This window comes from Oryctolagus cuniculus, chromosome 7, assembly GCF_051225735.1.
Source record: "Oryctolagus cuniculus isolate XC-2025 breed Fujian yellow rabbit chromosome 7, ASM5122573v1, whole genome shotgun sequence".
NCBI classification, from domain to species: domain Eukaryota; kingdom Metazoa; phylum Chordata; class Mammalia; order Lagomorpha; family Leporidae; genus Oryctolagus; species Oryctolagus cuniculus.
The window spans coordinates 27,282,897-27,305,110 of NC_142873.1; the positions used below are offsets into that span (position 1 = coordinate 27,282,897).

Consider the following 22,214-nt stretch of genomic DNA (forward strand, 5'->3'; position numbering starts at 1 on the left):
TAATCATTTTGATAATATAATTTAAGAATGATCAAAACTATTATGTATCTTATAGAAACTTTTCATTAAGTTTTAGATCAGATCAGTAAACAAGATAGTCAAGCATGTATGCATTTTCCTCAGTATAATCTTTTTTTTTAAAAAAAGATTTATTTTATTTATTTGAAAGAGTTACAGAGAGAGGTAGAGACAGAGAGAGAGGTCTTCCACCTGCTGGTTCACTCCCCAGATAGCTGCAATGGCCAGAACTGTGCAGATCCGAAGCCAGGAGCTTCTTTCAGTTCTCCCATGTGGGTGCAGGGGCCCAAGGACTTGGGCCATCTTCTAGTGCTTTCCCAGGCCATAGCAGAGAGCTGGATTGGAAGAGGAGCAGCTGGGACTAGAACTGGAGCCCATATGGGATGCCGGCACTTAAGGCCAGGGCTTTAACCCGCTGTGCCACAGCACCAGCCACACCTCAGTGTAATCTTAAAAGATTTACAGTTGTACTTTCAATTTAAAAGTTTACAAAGATTATTTTTTTAAATAAAAGTTTTCTAGGAGCACAGCTTAAATTCACCAAATTAAAATGTGCTTCCTTACATGATTTAAAATGTGTTGTGTGAAATTAAAAAGTTGTTTAAAAGACCTAAAATAAATGTACTCTCAAAAAGAAAAGATCAGTCAACAAACATACAAATTAAACCTTGATGGTCCAGCCTCATAAATGTTTATTTAACCAAGGCACGACTCAATAGTGTGCCTAAGATAGTAGAGCACAACTTTTCTTTTTTTTTTTTTTTTTTAAAGATTTATTTATTTATTTGAAAGTCAGAGTTACACAGAGAGAGGAGAGGCAGAGAGAGAGAGAGGTCTTCCATCCGATGTTTCACTCTCCAATTGGCCGCAACGGCCGGAGCTACGCCGATCTGAAGCCAGGAGCTTCTTCTGGATTTCCCATGTGGGTGCAGGGACTGAAGGACTTGAGCCATCTTCTACTGCTTTACCAGGCCGCATCAGAGTGTAACAGCTGGGACTTGATCCTGCACCCTTATGGGATGCTGGCACTTCAGGCCAGGGCATTAACCTACTGCGCCACAGCGCTGGCCCCATGGAGAGCACAATTTGATGTACAGCTCACCCAAGGACAAATCTTAGCATCACTTCAGTACCCAAAATTGTCAATTTCATTAACTAATGTGTGTTATCAATGCATAATTTATAATACAGGGTATTTCTTGACTGCATAGATGAGTAACAATTGTGCTTTTTAAGATTTGATTGACCACTAATTACTAATGATGATAACAGGTTAATTCCGCAAAGAAATCCAACATCACCTTTTAGGAGATTTTTGGGGGGAGAGATTTTAAATATTCACATGCCTGTATAAAATTTATGATTCTCTTTGTCATGTTTACTTTTAAATTAAATAATAGCATTTTAAATGCCACTTTGGTGACTTGTAGACATTGTCTATCAGGTTAGGGAATCTCCTGACTGTAGCCTTGGTCTAACCAGCTTAACTCTTGTAAGGCCAACAGGAAATGTTTCCTGAGGTAACTGCAGTCTATATGTGTAGTTGCAGAAGTGGAACCTAACTTTAAATTGCTGCTTTTATCAGCAGTACCTTGAAAGGCCACAAGATGGGGATGTTAACTATGAAAATATTTTTTTGCATAAAATAAGGAATAAATGTGTGTGGTAGAGAATTTTCTTTCCTTAATGGACAATTACTAGTATTTATCAAGTACCTGCTAAGCGTTAGGCACTATGCTAAGTGTTTGAAAAACATTATCACATTTAATTCTCACATATGAGATAAGAGATTATCATCTCTGCTATTTTCTTTTAAAAATATTTATTTTATTTATTTGAAAGGCAGAGTTACAGAGAGAGAAGGAGAGACAGAAAGAGAGGTGTTCCATCTGCTGGTTCACTCCCCATATGGCCTTCCTTTGCTGCTTTCCCAGGTGCATCAGCAAGGAGCTGGATCAGAAGTAGAGCATCTGGGAATCTAACCAGCACCCATATGGGATGCTGGCATAGTTGGTGGCGGCTTTACCGCTACACCACAATGCCAGAACCTATCCTCTCTGTTTTAAAGATGAGAAAATACGAGGTTAGAGGAGGCTTGCAAAATGACTTCTAAAGTCATATACGTACTGATAAAGCTGGATCTCTCCCTTCCAGATGTCCTCCCTTACTTTAAGCTGTTATCATCAATTGTATGTGATGAAAAATAGCAACCTATCTGGAAATCTCAAGATTGGACCTTGATAAATAAAAGCTCTGCTTACGTTTTATGGTTAAATGGAGAACTTGACACTCACCGCTTTGTATCTCTTTCTCAAATATCCAGGCATGCTCCGTGGGATTGATACCAAATTGTTCAGTTGTCCATAAATTATTTATTGAATGTTCCAAGCACTGTTGTAGGTACTGGGCTTACAAAAGAGAACAAAATACTCAAGAACCTTGCATTGGTCAAGCTTATGTTCTAGAGGGGAGAGGCAGAAAATAGAATGATGGTATAAAGCAGGCTGTTTTCATAGCTGTAAGTTTAATGCTCATTCCTTGAGCATTTGAATGTAAATTCCATGAGGACGAGAATTATTGTCTCTTTTTTTAAAAAAAAATATTTATTTATTTAAAAGGCAGAGAGAGAGAGAGAGAGAGAGAAGAGAACGTGAGCACTCTTCCACTCATTGGTTCACTCCCCATTGGCAGCAACTGCCAAGGCTAGGCAAGACAGAAGGCATGAGCCAGGAATTCTGTCCTGATCTTGCATGTGGTTGGCAGGAGCCCAATACTTGGGCCATCAACTGCTGTCTTTCCCCAGGTATATTAGCAGGAAGCTGAATCAGAAGCAGTGTAACCAGGACTGGAACAGGCACTCTGGTATGGGATGCCAGCATCACAAGTGGTGGCTTGGTTAACCCACTGTGCACAGTGTCAGCCCCTGTTGTCTGTTTTGTTCCTTGTTTGCTTAGTGCCTGAAATAGTGCTCATTATTTGTTGAGAAAATTGATGAACTGCATAAATATTTGTGCCATTGTTCTTAAAGAGACTAAGCATTGCTAGCTGTATTCTGAGTTAATAAGAGTTACAACAAAATGTCTTAGGAATTCAGGGACACTTTCAGATCTGTTTGGGTAGAAGAGAATTCTGCATGTCCCTGTTGGTTGAACTTTATTTTATGTGTTTTGGTGGAATAATGTGTAGGAAGCACAGAACTCTGGGAAGCTATGCTGAATACTGAAGTCTATGTGTGAGTAATCAGTAGGTGTACACAATACTTTTAATATGGAAAGGAGTTGACTATCATGAAGCATAGTAATTGCTTCTTGAATCTGAAGGTATTTCTTCTGAACCCACCAACATCTAAGTTGGTCTTTATTTTGTTTTTTTGTTTTTTAAGGATTTATTTATGTATTTGAAAGTCAGAGTTACAGAGGGGGGAGGAAGGGAGGGAGGGAGGGAGAGAAGGGGGGAGAGAAAGAGAAGTCCTCCATCTGTTGATTCATTCCCCAAATGGCCTCAACAGCTGGGGATGGGCCAGGCCCAAGTCAGGACCAGGAGCTTCATCCGAGGCCCCAGCGTGGGTTCAGGGGCCCATGTAGTTGGTCCATCTTCTGCTCTCCCAGGCACATTAGCAGAGGGCTGGATCAGAAATGGAGCAGCCAGGACTCAAACTGGTACCCGTATGGGATGCCAGTGGTGCATGCCATGGCTTTAACCAGCTGTGCCACAGCACCGGACCCCAAATGTTGCAGGCATCTGAGGAGTGAACCAGTGGATGAAAGATCTCTAGCTCTCTGTGTCTGTGTCATTCTGCCTTTCAAATAAATAAAGAAACTTTGAAGCACACTTTTTGAAGAAAAAGTGGTAGGGAAAGATTAGAACTTTTTCAAAATTACAGGTGACTGGGGCTGGCATTGTAGTGCAGCAGGTTAAGCCACTGCTTGTGATGCTGGCATCCTATATTGGAGTGCCAGTGTGAGTCCTGGCTGCTCTACTTCCAATCTAGCTCCCTGCTAAAGTACCTGGGAAAGCAATGGAAGTTGGCCTAAGTGCTTGGGCCCCACCACCTCATGGCAGATCCAGATAGAATTTATTGTTCCTGTCTTTAGCCTGGGCAGATCTGGCTATTGCTGCTTTTTGTGGAGTGTTGGGGATTGAATGAACAGATGGAAGATCTCAATCTCTCTCAATCTCAATCTCTCTCTTTCTCTGCATTTTAAATATGTCTTTTTTTTATAAAAAAAAAAAAGCTCCCAAGTAATAACTGATGTACTTTTCCCTTTGCCAGCTAGAAGCACAATTGCATATCCTCATTTATTTGAAAACTTCTATATGTTTAATAATGAGTTGCTAGTAATCTAATGTGCTTTGAACACTGAATTTCCACTAAGAGACTACTGGAACTCATAGAAGAGTTTGGTAAAGTAGCAGGATATAAAATCAATGCATAAAAATCAACAGCCTTTGTATACACAGGCAATGCCACAGCTGAGGAAGAACTTCTAAGATCAATTCCATTCACAATAGCTACAAAAACAATCAAATACCTTGGAATAAACTTAACCAAGGACGTTAAAGATCTCTACGATGAAAATTACAAAACCTTAAAGAAAGAAATAGAAGAGGATACCAAAAAATGGAAAAATCTTCCATGCTCATGGATTGGAAGTATCAATATCATCAAAATGTCCATTCTCCCAAAAGCAATTTATACATTCAACGCAATACCAATCAAGATACCGAAGACCTTCTTCTCAGATCTGGAAAAAATGGTGCTGAAATTCATATGGAGACACAGGAGACCTTGAATAGCTAAAGCAATCTTGTACAACAAAAACAAAGCCGGAGGCATCACAATATCAGATTTCAGGACATACTACAGGGCAGTTGTAATCAAAACAGCATGGTACTGGTACAGAAACAGATGGATAGACCAATGGAACAGAATTGAAACACCAGAAATCAATCCAAACATCTACAGCCTACTTATATTTGATCAAGGATCCAAAATCAATCCCTGGAGCAAGGACAGTCTATTCAATAAATGGTGCTGGGAAAATTGGATTTCCACGAGCAGAATCATGAAACAAGACCCCTACCTTTCACCTTACACAAAAATTCATTCAACATGGATTAAAGACTTAAATCTACGACCTGACACCATCAGATTATTAGAGAGCATTGGAAAAACCCTGCAAGATATAGGTACTGGCAAAGACTTCTTGGAAAAGACCCTGGAGGCACAGGCAGTCAAAGCCAAAATTAACATTTGGGATTGCATCAAATTGAGAAGTTTCTGTACTTCAAAAGAAACAGTCAGGAGAGTGAAGAGGCAACCGACAGAATGGGAAAAAATATTTGCAAACTATGCAACAGATAAAGGGTTGATAACCAGAATCTACAAAGAAATCAAGAAACTGCACAACATCAAAACAAACAACCCACTTAAGAGATGGGCCAAGGACCTCAATAGACATTTTTCAAAAGAGGAAATCCAAAGGGCCAACAGACACATGAAAAAATGTTCAAGATCACTAGCAATCAGGGAAATGCAAATCAAAACCACAATGAGGTTTCACCTCACCCCGGTTAGAATGGCTCACATGCAGAAATCTACCAACAACAGATGCTGGCGAGGATGCGGGGAAGAAGGGACACTAACCCACTGTTGGTGGGAATGCAGACTGGTAAAGCCACTATGGAAGTCAGTCTGGAGATTCCTCAGAAACCTGAATACAACCCTACCATACAACCCAGCCATCCCACTCCTTGGAATTTACCCAAAGGAAATTAAATTGGTAAACAAAAAAGCCATCTGCACATTAATGCTTATTGCAGCTCAATTCACAATAGCTAAGACCTGGAACCAACCCAAATGCCCATCAACAGTAGACTGGATAAAGAAATTATGGGACATGTACTCTATAGAATACTATACAGCAGTCAAAAACAATGAAACCCGGTCATTTGCAACAAGATGGAGGAATCTGGAAAACAGCATGATGAGTGACCTAAGCCAGTCCCAAAGGGACAAATATCATATGTTCTCCCTGATCGGCTACAAATAACTGAGCACCAAAGGGGAAACCTGTTGAAGTGAAATGGACACTATGAGAAACTGACTTGATCAGCTCTTGTCCTGACTGTTGATGTACAATGTAATACTTTATCCATTTCAGTATTATTTTTTTGTTCTAGTACTATTGGTTGAACTCTGTAGTTAACACACAATTATTCTTAGGTGTTTAAATTTTAACTGAAAAGTGATCCCTGTTAGGAATTTGGAAAACATTATGCTGAGTGAAACAAGCCAGTCCCAAAGGGACAAATATCATATGTTCTCCCTGATCTGTGACAACTAACCGAGCACCAAAAAGGAAACCTGTTAAAGTGAAATGAACACTATGAGAAACGGTGACTTTATCAGCCCTTGCCCTGACTGTTGATGAACAACTTAATACGTTATCCCTCTTAGTATTTTTTTTTGTTTGTTCTACTTAATACTTTTGGTTGAATACTGTAATCAATACCCAGTTATTCTTAAGTGTTGAAACTTAACTGAAAAGTGATCGCTGTTAAATATAAGAGTAGGAATAAGAGAGGGAAGAGATGTGCAATTTGGGACATGCTCAAGCTGACTTGCCCCAAACGGTAGAGTTAGAAACATACCAGGGGATTCCTGTTCAATCCCATCAAGGTGGCATGTACCAATGCCATCTCACTAGTCCAAGTGATCAATTTCTGTTCACAGTTGATCATAATGATAGGACTAAGAGCCAAAGGGATCACATAAACAAGACTAGTGTCTGCAAATACTAACTGCTAGAATTAAAAAGGGAGAGAACGATACAACATGGGAAGTGGGATACATAGCAGACTCATAGAATGGCAGATGTCCTAAACAGCACTCTGGCCTCAGAATTAGCCCTTAAGGCATGCGGATCCGGCTGAAAAGCCTATGAGAGTATTTCAGGCATGGAAAGCCAAGACACTCTTGCAAAAAAAAAAAAAAAAAAAAAAGGACCTAAATGAAAGATCTCTGCAAGTGAGATCCCAGTGGAAAGAACGGGTCATCAAAGAAGGAGGTACCTTTCTCTGAAGGGAGGAGAGAACTTCCACTCTGACTATGACCTTCTTTCTCTAAATATGATCAGAGTCAGTGAACTCAAAAGGCTTTCATAGCCTTGGCAGCTCATGACAAGAGCCTAGGGTGATTACTGATGCCATAAACAAGAGTGTCAATTTGTTAAGTCAACAACAGGAGTCACTGTGCACTTACTCCTCATGTAGGATCTCTGTCCTTAATGTGCTGTACATTATGATTTAATGCTATAACTAGTACTCAAACAGTATTTTATACTCTGTGTTTCTGTGTGGGTGCAAACTGTTGAAATCTTTACTTAATATATACTAAACTGATCTTCTGTATATAAAGAGAATTGAAAATGAATCTTGATGTGAATGGAAGGGGAGAGGGAGTGGGAAATGGGAGGGTTGCGGGTGGGAGGGAAGTTATTGGGGGGGAAGCCATTGTAATCCATAAGCTGTACTTTGGAAATTTATATTCATTAAATAAAAGTTAAAAAAAGAGCAAATAAAATATTAATTAAGACAAAAAAAAGAACTGTGATGCACTTTATTTCTTATTTTAAATATTTCATTGTCATGTTTACTCATAAAGAAATTTAAAACATTTTTTTGTCTTGTGGCTGGAGCAACAGAGGAAAACTAGACACTTAAAATATTTAAACATTTCTGTTTTGGCGTGCTCTGAATGAAAGTTGCTAGCTAAGTATCAGTTTTTAATTTTTAAGTTTTGGCTAAACCTTCATTGCCCACACCATAACCTAATTTAACAGAGGAAAACATTTTTATTTGGAAGGACAACAAAAACATTTTCCTCTTTGCTTCCTGGTTGGTACTTCAGTATATTCCTGGGTGTTCCTCGTTGTCTTGAGCCCTGTTTGTTTTAGAGAAAAGTGACAAGTCGTGAAGAGTTATTCTCATTGAGCATCAGTGTCTCCTGGATTATGCCTTCCATTTCCATTTTGGAAACTAGATTTTTTCCATAAGCTTCTAACACACCTAGACAAACTACTTTGTTAGCCTTTGTGTGTGAAGTCTACAGCAAAAGTCAGTATGGCTTTACATGCTCCCTGGAGAGCCCACTGATGAGCAAATGAAACTGATAATTTAGGTTTAAGCTGTTGGACTGAATTCTGCAGTTGTTGAACATTCTGACGGTACATTTAATTTGATTATGAGTTACATTACTGGTCAGAAGCAGAACAATAAATAAACTGTCTCTGAGTTATATCACAGTGTCTGTAAGTATCTGAGTATCAAGCCCACAAATGGAAGAAAATTGCTACAAAGCTTTAAACTGAAGTTTTATAGTTTAATAGTTTGTTATTCTCTATCCTGTCTAATGAAAACTTAAAAATTATAAACATTCTCAAAGAATAATTTTTATCTTTTTTTAAACTAGTGTTCAGAATCAGGTGGATGAAGTTATTGATGTCATGCAAGAAAATATTACAAAGGTAATTGAAAGAGGGGAGAGACTAGATGAACTACAAGACAAATCAGGTACACAAACTTCATATATTTCTTGATATTATTAATCTATGTTTCTGCTAGTTTATATATTCTCCCACTTGTGTAGCCAATGTTTAGGGATCTTGGCTTGAGATTGGCATTTGACTCCATTTATTTTGAATCAGTTAACTGTGTTCTTTAATTGGTCAGTTGAGAATGGAATATTTTATAAATACCTGTTGAGTGAAGAGTAAAGCTATTTTTCCTTTGCTCTGTTATTTTGATATGCTTTGAGTTTCTCATGGCATAAAAATCTTAAGGCATAAAAATCTAATAACTTTTTCCCAACCCTTATTTTAAACTTCAGTGATTTTTTTAAAGATTTATTTTTTACTTGAGAGTCAGAGTTACACAGAGAGAGGAGAGGCAGAGAGAGAGAGAGAGAGAGAGAGAGAGAGAGAGAGAGGTGTCTTCCATCTGATGGTTCACTCCCCAGTTTGCTGCAACAGCCGGAACTGCGCCGATCCGAAGCCAGGAGCCAGGAGCTTCTTCCAGGTTTCCCACTCAAGTGCAGGGGCCCAAGGGCTTGGGCCATCTTCTGCAGCTATCCCAGGCCATAGCAGAGAGCTGGGTTGGAAGTGGAACAGCCAGGATTAGAACTGGCGCCCATATAGGATGTGGCGCTTTAGGCCAGGGCATTAACCCACTGTGCCACAGCGCCAGCCCCGATATTTTTAATTTATGTTTTTTTCTTGCAACTCAGTAACTTCCCTTTATTAACAGATGTTAACCTGTATAGATGTAACAGTTCCTCACACAAATTAGTCACTTGAATGGTAAATGGTTGAATACTTGATCAATCCTTGACAGGTTGAATACCTGATCAATCCTTGACAGGCTTGCTTAAACAAAAACCTTGCTTAAGCATTTTTCAAATTCATATTATTTTCCCCCAGAACTATTCACTTTCAGTATCTTCTAAGAGTTAATCCTTTCCATATGGAATTTATTTTTTCTAGAGATGTGCCAAGTATTTGTATTTTTAAAGAGTATTTTCTTACCCAAATTTATTAGTTTATTTATAAGCATGGAAGTCCTTGGAAGATTTTTCTTAATTTTACAGTAAAAATGGATTGGACAAAGTAACTTGCAACTGTTTTTTACCTTTTGTTTCTATTTTTAAACAATGTAGTATGCTAGAGTGTGTGGGTGGAAGAAAGGGAGAAAGTTGTTTTCATGCTTTTTTAAAAGGGAACACATTTGCATATGTAGAAATTTAATATTTTCTTATCTTTGTGTGACTAGATAAAAGAATCCTGTTATATCGTTTAATACTTCTCTCCATCCTCTATGTGATATAGAAAGCTTATCGGATAATGCAACTGCTTTTAGCAACAGATCCAAACAACTTCGAAGGCAAATGTGGTGGCGTGGATGCAAAGTAAGTGAATCAAGATAGTGGATAGATTGGCCAACATCTCAAGTGTGTTCAAAGATGTGAAGAAACTGGGACCTTAGAGCATAAGTTTCATGAAGACAGGACTACTGCTGTCTTACTTATTGTGTCTCCTGAACTTGAGACATGTTGGGAACTCAATAAATATTTGTTGAATTAATAAATTACTTTTGAGACAGATATAAGTAGAATAATCAAGCAATACCTACAAAGATGTTTATGTCAATTTCTTCATAAAATAATCCCCATTTTATTAATAACTACTTCTAAACTTACTATCTTAACAAATATACATTTTTCTTATAATTTATTTTTAGTTCTTATTGGTGCAACCTATAGTATATAAGAGATGTTAAAAAATAAAAGTATAACTAGAGAAATATATGATTTTCCATTGAAAAAGGGAAGGTAAAAGCAATTTGTCAGAATCAGTAATGACAAATGGGTTAAGAGAAAGTCCCCAAATCCCTCATTATGCAGAGAAAAAAGAAATAAATGAATTTTTTAACACAGAGAAGATGAGAATTACAATATGCTGCAAAACATTTCATAGAAATTAGTTCATCTCTTAAATCAAATATGGTTACTAATTATTAAACACCAAATGTTTCTTTTAAAATTTTGTAGCAAGTTTCATATCATGAGAGCAAATCCTTTTTTCTCCTGATTCTAGGTATGATTTTGGTTTTGTTGAAAGTCTTAGACATAAGCTCATTGCTTTTATTCTCTCATTTTCAAGTTTAGCAATAACTTTGTAAACTCACCTTTCCATATGCTAAGGAGATCTTCCGAAAGTTGTCTTGGGTTGATTTACTCATTTTTGTCAGCTGTCTGCCTGTTAGAACCTCTTACTTTCAGAAATAAAACTGGCCGGTGCTGCGGCTCAATAGGCTAATCCTCCACCTTGCAGCGCCGGCACACCAGGTTCTAGTCCTGGTTGGGGTGCCAGATTCTTTCCTGGTTGCCCCTCTTCCAGGCCAGCTCTCTGCTGTGGCCCGGGAAGGCAGTGGAGGATAGCCCAGGTGCTTGGGCCCTGCACCCCATGGGAGACCAGGAGAAGCACCTGGCTCCTGCCATCGGATCAGCGCAGTGTGCCGGCCGCAGCACGCCAGCCGTGGCGGCCATTGGAGGGTGAACCAACGACAAAGGAAGACCTTTCTCTCTCTCTCTCTCTCACTATCCACTCTGCCTGTCAAAATAAATAAGTAAATAAATAAAACTGAGGAAAGAAACACGTTTCTTTGTTCCCCTTGTCTGAAATTTAAGTTTTCTATTTTAATTCTTTATTCTTTCAAGGGTAAATTTTTTATTCTAGAGAAATTTCTATTCCATAGACAAGTTTGGTAAGCCAAAATGTCCATGACCGTTCATCTCTTCTCTCCCAATGCTGCATTCATGTAGCCAGAAAAAGATGGTCATCCTACACATTTTCTCAAGCTATTTTTTAAGCTATATCTAAAGATTTTTGTTTTGTACTTCATGTGTTCAGAGGCATAGTGTGCTTTCAAGGGAAAAATACACATGGAATTGTGTTTTGCAAACAATCTCTATATCACATTGGGTACCACCATTAGCAGCAAGCATGTAATGAAAAAGATTGTTCTGTAACTTTAAAAAGTTCATTTAGAGTAGAAAGTGTTTTCCAGTTGTTATTATTTCTAATGCTTCACTCTCTTCAATCTCACTATGGTTCATTAATGCCTCTTTGGGCTGCTATTTGTATGAGGCTGTCTTCCTCTTCATGCCATTTTATAGATTGACTTTTATAGTGTGAGGGGACTTCAGAAAGTTTGTGGAAAAACTGAATTAAAAATAATTTATTTTCCTACAAAAAGTTGAAATCCATGCATAGTTTCTTATAATATATATTTTCTTGAACTTTTTTTATATCCTCTCATGATGATTTAGGAAGGGTTTTATGAAAAAAGACAAAAGGAAAGAAGGCAATCAGGTTACCAGTGGCTAAAACCAGGGGGATTGGAGGTTGACCACAACAAGACATGAAGGAACTTTTTGGGTCAGTGGTTGATTGTGATGATAGTGATTTAAAAGTAAATAAGTGAATCTGTGAATTGGTTATTGAATATCTTCTTTCTCATTAGAAATGGTGGTTCACATTGAGTATCATGGTCTTAAATGTGCTGAAATAAAATCTTACGTAGCTTTCTCATTTTAGAATCTGTCCTGCCCTAAGAAATAGATTAGGAAGCTGGAAGCATAAACTGGTGTCACAGCTGTTTCTTGATTGGGCATCAGTTTGCTCATCTTTTTGTAACTATGGGAGGTAGAGCTGATGGTCTCCAGTGTTTCTCCCATTTGCCAACTCATGATTCTCTTCCTTTTTGTAAACAAGAATCACTGTTGGACGTTACTGTTTTGGTTTCACATTCTCAAGATGGTCAGAATCACGTGTAAAGACCATCAGAACTCTAATCAAAGATGATTTTATCATCTGAATCTGAGGTGTCTTTGGTACTCTATTGACCTTGATGGAATTTGAAGTTTCTCATCGGCTATTAAGAGTGTTTTAATTGCTTCAGTTCTTTACTATTGTATTTTTAAAATTTCTATCTGCTTCTTTAACTAAAAACCAAAGATTGTTTTCTTCATAAGCTGATTATAGAACCTTGTTTTTATTAAAGGCTTAAGTTTGAGTAGAAGTTCAAACTAACCACCAGAATGACTGTTTCAAACTAGTGAACCATCTGGGAAATAAAATACTTCAAAAATAAACAATTAAATAAGTGAATTCAATTATCCAGTGTGTGGGGAGGGAGAATTTCTGACACCCTTCTTCTGTATCTAGGAAGTTCTTAAGCTGTTGTATGTTAAACATAGATTTTTGTCTATTCATTTGGAAGAAGAGAGAAAAAGAAACAGCATTCTCATTTACTTTGTGAATGAGTGCTATAACTGTTCAGCCAGATAAACAGCAAGTCTTCCTTATCCACAGTTTTGCTTTCCACAGTTCAGTTATCCACAGCCAACTGCCATCTGAAAATATTGATTCTTTCAAGAGAAAGATTCTGAATTCAAATAACTTTTATTATAGTATACTATTATACTGTTCTATTTTATTATCATCATTTATTTCTTCCTGTGCCTAATTTAGAAATTAAACCTTGTCATAGGTATATATGTGTATGTGGAGGAGAAAACATAGTATATGTTGGTTTGACACTGCCTATGTTTTCAGGCCTCCTCTGTAGATAAGGGAACGCTACTAGTTATGGAAGCTTTGGGATTGGCTGCCTATGTTATTAATCGCATCCTGACATTTGAACGGAGCTGTGAAAATGTTGATTACTTTTCTTGATCTGAAATTAGAATAAGCACCTGGAAACCTAGACAAAAAGTCCAGACCCATGAAGGCTTTGCTTGTTACTACTTGCCATACAGTACAGCCTTGACCTGTGAAATCCAGCCTTTCAAAAACCCTCAAATTTGGAGAACTCTGATTATTTACAAGAGGATGCAAAACAGCTATCAAGTATATTATAGAAAAATGGGAAAATCTTTCAAGGAATGTAACTGTTTAATGATGAGTTAAAATGAGAGTATTTTTAAAAAGTTCCTAGGAAAATAGAATGAAAAGATGTTTATTTTGATGCAAAAAACTTATTAATCCATTTGTAATTTATTTTATAATACACATTTTCCATGAAATTTTTGAAGATCTTATGTGTGTCAAATAGCACCACAGTGTCAACTTTATTAATATTAATATTTTTGTATATCTTTTTGTGTGTTGTAGATAAAAGCCATCATGGCTTTGGTTGCTGTTATCCTTTTGGTAGTGATTATCAGTGAGTATTTGCTGTATTATTACTTCTTGGGGGCATCATATGTTTTGGAGTTCACTTCATTCGTTTTTATTTTCAGTTGACCTGGTATGTCCAATGTCAGGAGTGAGTAATGACTTCTGACCTTCAGGAGCCCTTAACCTAGAGCCTATGAGTCTCTGGCAATACTCTTGTTGTATGTAAGTCTTATATGAACAAGCATAAGTATATTTTTGTGAAGATAGAGTTTATATCTTCTGTCAGATTCTCAAAGAGAACCCTCATCCTGTCCCCTACCCACACTTTCAAACACAGAGCTAAGTGAATTATTCAAGGCCAAATATAGCTCCTGTTGCACTCAGGACAAAACATTCATTTTCTATGTATTGTTGACATTCAGTTATGGCAACTTGCATCTCATAAGATTTTCCAGTTAAGTTCTCCAGATGATGGGATTTTTTTTTTTTTTTTGGTTTTTATTTTTTTAGTTTTTAGATTTGACCTTGGTTTTAGTCATTAAAGCTAATTCCTTCCTGTCCTTTTTCCTTTACTGTTCTTTTTAAGATCCCTGATTCTTAATATCTCCTTTTCTTCAAAGTCTCTTATGTTTACAGAGATTTTGTGAAGATGTGGGAAGTATCTCAGAAAAACTGTTTGGAAAGTTTTATGATGCTATTACCTTGTTAAACAGAAAACAGTTTTGTAACAGAAATATAATCAGTTTTCATTATTCATAGATTCTGTGTTTGTTAATTCACTTACTAGCTAAAATGTATTTGTAACCCCCAGATCAGTACTCAAGATGATTTTTGTGGCCTTTCATAGATACATTGAAAGAAGAAAAAAAAAAAAAAAAAGTCTCCTAACCCAAGCATTTCCAGCAGAGGTCAGACAAGGCTATCTCTACCTTCTTGTTTTAGCTCTTGTAACATAAACAAGTGTCCTTTGCAGAGTCTAAACATTTAATGCTGACTTTTCCACATACTTGTGCTTTTTGTTGGGGATGTCACTGTTTTAAAATTTCCTTCAGCACAGTGCTGAAGTGTGCTCTAGTGTTGCTGAGTGCAAGAAGTCTATATGATGTGCCTTCACAGAGAAAGTATATGCCTTACATCAGCAGTGTGCAGGCATGAGTTTCAGTGCTGTTGGCCTTGAGTTCAGTGTTAGTGAATAAACAGTATATGTGAGGGTACTTCAAAAACATCATGGAAAATAGAAATAAAAGTTAAGTTTATTTTGATACAAAGAAATTTGAAATCCAGTTTTTTCAGAATGCACATTTTCCATGAATTTATTGAAGATGCTACATATTAAGTGAGAAATCTTTAAACAGAAATACACAGAAATCAAAGTTATGTATTGATTGATTGACAAAAATGTACCAGCCAGAGGCTCATAGACTCTTAACCCTGTGTTTTCCCTGCAGCAGTGGTTCAGTATTTGCTAATTCAGTGTTTGTGTTGACTTTATAGAACATAACTACCTCAAATAACAAGAATCAACCATAAATATATGGTGGACAACTTGGAAAATGTGGAGTAGCATAAAGAAGAAAATAAAGTTCAACTGTAATCTTACCACACAGAGATAGCTACTGTTAATACAACTGTTGTATATATATCTAGTCTTTTTTTATCACTATATAAACATGTTTTGCAAAATTAAGATCATATTATATATACTTTCTAATAAATATGTTGTGAATATTTTTCCATGTTATTAAGTTTTTTACAACATTTTAACAGCTGCATGCTGCTGTTGGTATGGCATAAATTATTGATCCAGATGCCAATGTTAGACATTTAGGTAGTTTTATGATATTTTTTCTTTCTCATTTCTTATCTGTTATTTCAGCTAAAAGTTCAGCCCTCATTACCCATTTCTAAAAGTGGACATAACTATATTTAGGAACGTCGCTTCTAACATAGCATATGAGTCTGATTTTGATATATTGATATATTTCATTTTTTTCTCTTACAGTTCTTATAGTTGTGAAATACCGTTCTTGATTTGATGACAGAAATCTTCATTAAACAAGATCTGGGACAATAATAATAATAAAAGATTGCTGCATAATTTAAATGAAACCTATGTATATAACTTTCAAAACTTCTTTTTCAAGAAACTAAGAGGCAAGTATCACTTCAAATTGGAGCATTGAGAATGTCCAGTTACCTTCTTCCCTTCTAACAAAATGTGCTTTTAATAATTATGTTTAAGGCAAAGATAACCAGCCTCTATTTTGCTGTATTCCAAGGATCTAATTTGAAACTAGATACTTGCCAGTTCATTATATTTATGTATATAAACACTGATGACAATATTTCATACTAGTATTTTAGTGGCATAGAGACTTGTGTTAACTGCATCAAGGTGGGGTTAGGAAGCCTATATGGAACTCCAAATCGTTATGCTAAAAGAGTTGTATAACCATTCCATCAATATTTGCAAGAATATCATTCTTTTTCTGTGCAGTTGCTTTGCAAGGAATTCCCACGTGTTTATGGGTGTAACAAAAGCTAAATGTTGTAAATGTTGCTGCCTTCAGCTATTAACTAAAAACATTCCAGTAAAACTATTTTTGACTGTATAAGGGAATGTGTAGTAATTTGGGGTATTTTGATTATGAAAATGGGAAATTTAATGAAAACCATGCTATGGCACCATGAAACCAAGATAATAAAAGTACTGGAGAACATCATTGGAGTGTTTGAAAATGATCAGTACATGGGTATAGCTACCAGTTATTGTCCAATCTGTTCTCTGTTAAACTCCAATAAGGACCAGCTGTAATGGGAGTCAATGAAATCCACAGGTGACTTTAACTTCTTCATCTTATTTTTGTTAATAGGTTTTCTCTTTAACTTCTTCTAGCCCTTTTACCAGAAGTGCTAAAATTTGCAAAATCGTCAGCTCTGAATTTTGTGTCTGCGTTCTGCAGTCATCCTTGGGGAGATATGCGTTGTATAGTGAAGTGTCAAATCAGGCAGTGGTGATGAGCAATAAAATCACGAGCCTAGGTAATCTCTATACAAGCTAGTCAGTCAGTGACCAAATGCTAGGGGTCACCATTAATCCCAGCCTATTTTTAATAATATACTTTATAAAACATGTTAACATTAAAGTGTGCCAGCCTCCTTGTATTGTTTAAATAAAACAAAGTATAGTCCCCTAATGTGTATGAGGAAGAAGCTCTGAGGTTCTGCAGAAACTTATGCCTGTGAACATCTTGAGATGTCTCTAAATTAGAAGTAAAGCTTCTGATAAATGCTAGGGGGAATCCTGTGTACATTTTACTTCTTTGGTATTTTAACTCAAAATGTATGAAACATGGAATCTTATGGGGGGTTGTTTTTTAATTCTACAGGATTAGTACTAAGAGGCAAAAATGTTTTGTTGAGAAATCCAAATGAAAAAGCAGATTAAGAGACATTCACTCAAGACACCTGCAAGTTATGGAGGTCTCTATATTTGTTGAACTTTATAGTTAGCTTAAATCATTAAAAAGGAGATAAAAGTCTTACATACTATGAAGTGTTGTCTCTGGTCTCTTCACTCTTTGTAGGTGTCAGTTAATATAAACAGCATCTGAACTTTATAAATTCTTTGACAAAATAGGATACCCAGGAAAGTGAGCATGTTTAGAATTTCGATAGGTAATAGTCCAAAAATGGAAGGTTTTAACTGATGGACAGAATCAGTCCTAACACATACATATAGAGAGAGACATGTTGACCTGTATTTGTATTGAAACTAAACTCATTATGGTTAGTTTTCCATTAGTTGATATACAAATCTGTTTTCTCTGTAATATCTATGAAAATGAAGATTACTTCTCAAAAAGAAGCCACATTTCCAGTGGTTTTAAATAAAGAAAATATGCCACTTTTAAAGAAATAATTATAGGATTATTTTTAAAGTTTTAATCATGAAAAATAAAGGAACTATTTCTACAATATTGAATGTATGTAGTTCTCTTTGTATTTAAAGACACCATTGCTGAGAATACTGGTGGCAGACACATCACACTGTTGGAACTTTGCAGTAGTGATGGTTTGATTCACAGTTTATCATTTTGTCTTTCTTGGTCTTGACTAATCCTGAAACCTTTAAAATAGCTGGCACGTTTATGATATGGTAACCTTGGAGACACGAGCCTTCTTAAGATCAAAGAAGAAAAATTTGCTCAAATTGATGCCAGCCTAACTTCCTTCCCTCCCTAAATCATTCTTTTTCTCACTCAGCTCAGATCATCCTGCATTTGAAAATTGAAGTTTTAACCACCATCAGAACTATTATTATTTAACAACAATGAAGATCAACAGAAAAATTCAAGTAGCTCTGCAAACAGTAATTGATCCCTGGTGAAGTCAGGTCACTGTTTTTGCACCTGAAATATAAACCCTGGTGATTTATGTTTAATTACAGAAGCCTGTTGCCTCACAGCAATTTTGTGATTACAACACCGATTAATTGGTTCCTTCTGCTGATTACAGCTCAGCAATCAATACCTGTGGTCTTTTGGCTCCTCTTCTATAAAACTCACTGGAAATTACCCTTAGATTTTACCAACTGTGAGATTTCTTGATTAAAGAGTGTTCAGTATTGAAGGTGGAATGTTAAAATGAAGGAAGGAAACTTACACATCAGCTATAGAAATGCCTTGTGTTAGCTTTCCCATAGATTGCCTATTATTATAGTATTGTGCATTTCCATATTCTGCATTAGAAAATCATAATGTCAGCATTTTATAACAAAAAGTGGCATCTTTCAGTTCTGTGTGACATGTAAAATAGACTGAGGAAGCAAGAATAAAGAGAAACTGAAATTTCTCATTGCCAGTCCACCCTTATACATACTTGGTGTCCTGTTGGCAGTCTTGGCCTCACTGACTCTGTGTATACATCTGTATATACACTGTGACTAGAAAATGTGTGAGAGATGGTTTTTTCATGTTGGAGGGAGTGCCATTGGGAGATGTCCCTAATTGTATTGAGTCAGGCTATTCCTAAGTCGAGCATAACTGACTGTTCTATTAACCTAACTTTGTTTTCCCATAGAGGTATGTTTGGAGTCAGTGTTATTTTTCTGTGAACAGGGAATAAGAGCATGAATAGATCTAAGAGCATTAACACATTTGTTTTAGAGTGCAATGTAGTGCTTATCTTTGTGCAGGAGATTGCCACAAAGCAATGTAGAGATACTGTGGCTCATAAGGAGCTGAAAAGTGCTCTAGTTCTTGATCCATCTGCATTCTTTTTCCATTTTATAGACAAACAGCACCATCCCTTAGACTGCATAAGGTTTGTGTCTTCTCTGAAGATTTAATGTTAGTCTTAATCTGATTCTGGAACTCAAATAGAATGAGGTATGGAGACACAAACTCTTTTTACTGTGGTTCCTGTTTTTTCCTAAGAAGCTGCTTGGAATAAAAATAGGAATTTAAATGAATTTAAAGGAAAGTGTGACTGACCCAGTTATAAGGGTTAAATGTAAGCTTGGGAAAGCAAGGACATGTTTCTGTGTCTCCCCAGCACTCAGCACAGTGTTAGGTACCTTGCAGATGTCAGATAAATGTGTGTTGACAGAAAGTCTCAAAGGTGCAGTAGTGCTAGGATATAAGTGAGAGTTGTCTTCTGTAGAGCTAACTGGAGAGGTAGCATGATTGACATAATACCTTGACATACTAGTACTCTTTTATAATAATTGCATATAGAAAGTTTCTGGATTCATAGTATTCCATTAGATCATTTTCATTTGATGAGTTCTTGAAATCAAGTCATCTACAAGTATTCAGTATTTTAAGTCTACAAAGTAAATTGCATAAATCAGCAGAGATTTTAGTAAAATGTTAGACATCAAGCTATAAGAGAATCAGAGAACTGCACTTTATGCCTTGGATATGTCATTATTCTAAACTCCACTCTCCTTTATTTAACCATTTTAGTAAGTGTTTTTGATGTTTAAGCAAGTGTAGATATCATGTGCCTTGTGCTCCAGCTCCTTAGTTCTTCACAAACCTCCTTTACCGGTGTTGCAAAGTTCAGTCCTTTGTATTTATATCTGATGTGTATTTGTAGCCTCTCCATAGTAAACAGTAAAATAAACTGTTTCATTGAAAACAAAAATTAAGCATTTTGGCTTATTCAGTATGTTGCCTTAACTTCAAGTTACAGCTTATTAGTAACAGCTGGAAAATCACCCCCTTAACCATTCCGAGTCCATGAATGAAAAATTTTCTGCCCTCAAAAACTGTGTCTGATAACTAAGCCACTGATGAAGTTTACAGGTGGTTTCTCTGTAAAATCACTCAAGTCTCAGTTGCAGAGGGAAAAATGGTGGAATACTCATGGTTTCCTCAGTGCAATGTCTCCTCAAAACAGAATGAGGCAGACACATTTCTCTTAAACGTCTGTGTCTCATTCAGAAAATGTAGCATCTGTCTCTCAGCAGTGTAGTGCTGCATTTAAAACACAGTATTCATTCTCTCCAACTTCCCTTTATCCACATGCTGAACTTTCTTTTTAATGCCCTGGAAAGGTGTGGGAGGAAGGTGATGTTGGGAGCACATTGTATCCTGAGATACTCAGTCTCCACAAATAAAGTGTTATCATCAGGAATGGGGATGGGGGCCCGATGCTGGAGCATAGCAGGTAAAGCCACCGCCTGCAGTGCCAGCTTCCCATATGGACAGCAGTTCGAGTTCCGGCTGCTGCACTTCTGATCCAGCTCTCTGCTATGGCCTGGGAAAGCAGCAGAAGATGGCCCAAGTCCTGGGGCCCATGCACCCACGTGGGAGACCTGGAAGAAGCTCCAGGCTCTTGGCTTCAGTCTAGCACAGGTCATTACAGCCATTTGGGGAGTGAACCAGAGATGGGAGACTTCTCTCTCTCTGTGCCTCTGCTTCTCTGTAACTTTACCTTTAAAATAAATAAATAAATCTTTTAAAAGAGAGAGAGAGAGGAATGGTGATGGGAAGTACCTGGTAAGTGCATTCTGGGGATGAGAGTGTTCATACAACCTAACCATTCCATGTTAGTATTGTCAGGCAGGAAGGTCAGATCCTACTCAAATCCAACAGTCTTACTCAGCATATGCCCAGGAGAGCTAAAAACTACCGTGGAGCAGTGAATATATCAGTCTGCTTTTCAGCTGTAGGTATAAGAAGAGATTTGACTTGTAGTCACGTGTACAACTGAGCAGCACCAAGGGCAGTGCACCTACCCTGTTTGTTAAATAATAAGGCTAGATCTCAGCTGTGGAGTTCTAAAAAGAGGCACATGGGACCGGTGAATAACACAAGAGGAGGAACTTCCTGGCTCATTCTCAGCAATGTACAAACTTGCTTTACTTGTCCTGTCAACCTCCTCTCTCTTAACTTTTTTTCTCTCTAGCCGTAGCCCTTGAAAGGTCTGGCTGTACTTGCTACCAGCAGTTCATTTTTGCCCATTTTCTTAAAAATGTCAAGTTTTACCTGCACACTCCACCAGTCTTACTCCTATGAGGATCCCCTGTGACCTTCGCTGGCTAAATCCAGTGGTGCATTCTTAGCCCTGATCTTTGCACATCAGCAGCATTTGACACAGATGGTTACTCTCGGTACACACTTGGAGATTTTGTCTTTTTCCCTTGTGGTCATCGCTCTTCTCTCCAGCTCTCAGTGCACTCTACATACATTCCCTTAGTAAACCTTACCTAAGCTCGCAACTTGAAACGCCATATTTGTGCTACCAAATCCCAAATTTATGTATCCTGCTTGACTTCCCTTGAATGCAGACTCATTGCCAACACTCTTTGGCATCTTCATCATTCTTCAGGTTTGTCATGTCCAAAACAAAACTCCAGTCTGTTCCTATAGACATGCTCCTTGTGCATTCTGTCCCATCTCAGCAGATGACAACTGGATCTTTCTGATTGCTTAGGCCAAAACCTCTGAGTCCTACTGACTCCTTAAAATTCTCTCACAATGCAGATGTAATTCACCGGAAAATCCTCTAGTTCTACCTAAAATATACAGAGTTCCTGAACAATTCTCATTGCCTCCACTGACTGCCTAGGCCTTTGTTGTCATCATCTCTCACCTGGACTACTAACTACAGTAGTTTTCTAACTGATCTCAGGTTTCACCATTCCCCCTCTCCCCAGGGTCTGGTCTCAATACAATGGTGAAAGTATTTCAGAATGTGGTCGGGTCCCTGCATTGCTTCACTCAACAACAGTTAAATGGCTTCCCATCTTCCTCAGCATAAAAGCCAAAATCCCTTTGGTGGCCTGCCAGGTCTTCCATGAGGTACTCCCAAGGTGCTGTTCTGACCTCTTCCTGTCTTTTGCTTAGTCATTGTGCTGCCCCCACATTGGCCTTGATATTCCTCAAACCTTCCCGTTATGTTTTTACCTTAAGGATTTGCACTTACTGTGCCCCTGTTTGAAAAGCC

General features: G+C 37.4%; 1 protein-coding gene across 14 annotated transcripts in view; it reads left to right on the top strand.

The window, feature by feature from the left end:
- The window catches only part of VAMP4 (vesicle associated membrane protein 4), a 45,366-nt gene extending 27,629 nt beyond the window's left edge, over positions 1 to 17,737 (top strand). For 4 of the 14 annotated variants that reach the window (XM_089299550.1, XM_002715115.6, XM_089299551.1 and 1 more), the window contains 4 exons: positions 8,492 to 8,592; positions 9,903 to 9,982; positions 13,752 to 13,803; positions 15,760 to 17,737. In XM_089299550.1, the coding sequence (XP_089155676.1) occupies positions 8,492 to 8,592; positions 9,903 to 9,982; positions 13,752 to 13,803; positions 15,760 to 15,788 (262 nt within the window). In that variant the 3' untranslated portion in view covers positions 15,789 to 17,737. Of the gene's footprint in view, positions 1 to 8,491; positions 8,593 to 9,846; positions 9,983 to 10,973; positions 11,233 to 13,751; positions 13,804 to 15,251 lie in introns of those variants that run through there. The other 10 variants (XM_089299554.1, XM_017345688.4, XR_016210407.1 and 7 more) reach the window with 9 other exon arrangements.
- Positions 17,738 to 22,214: the final 4,477 nt, after the last annotated feature.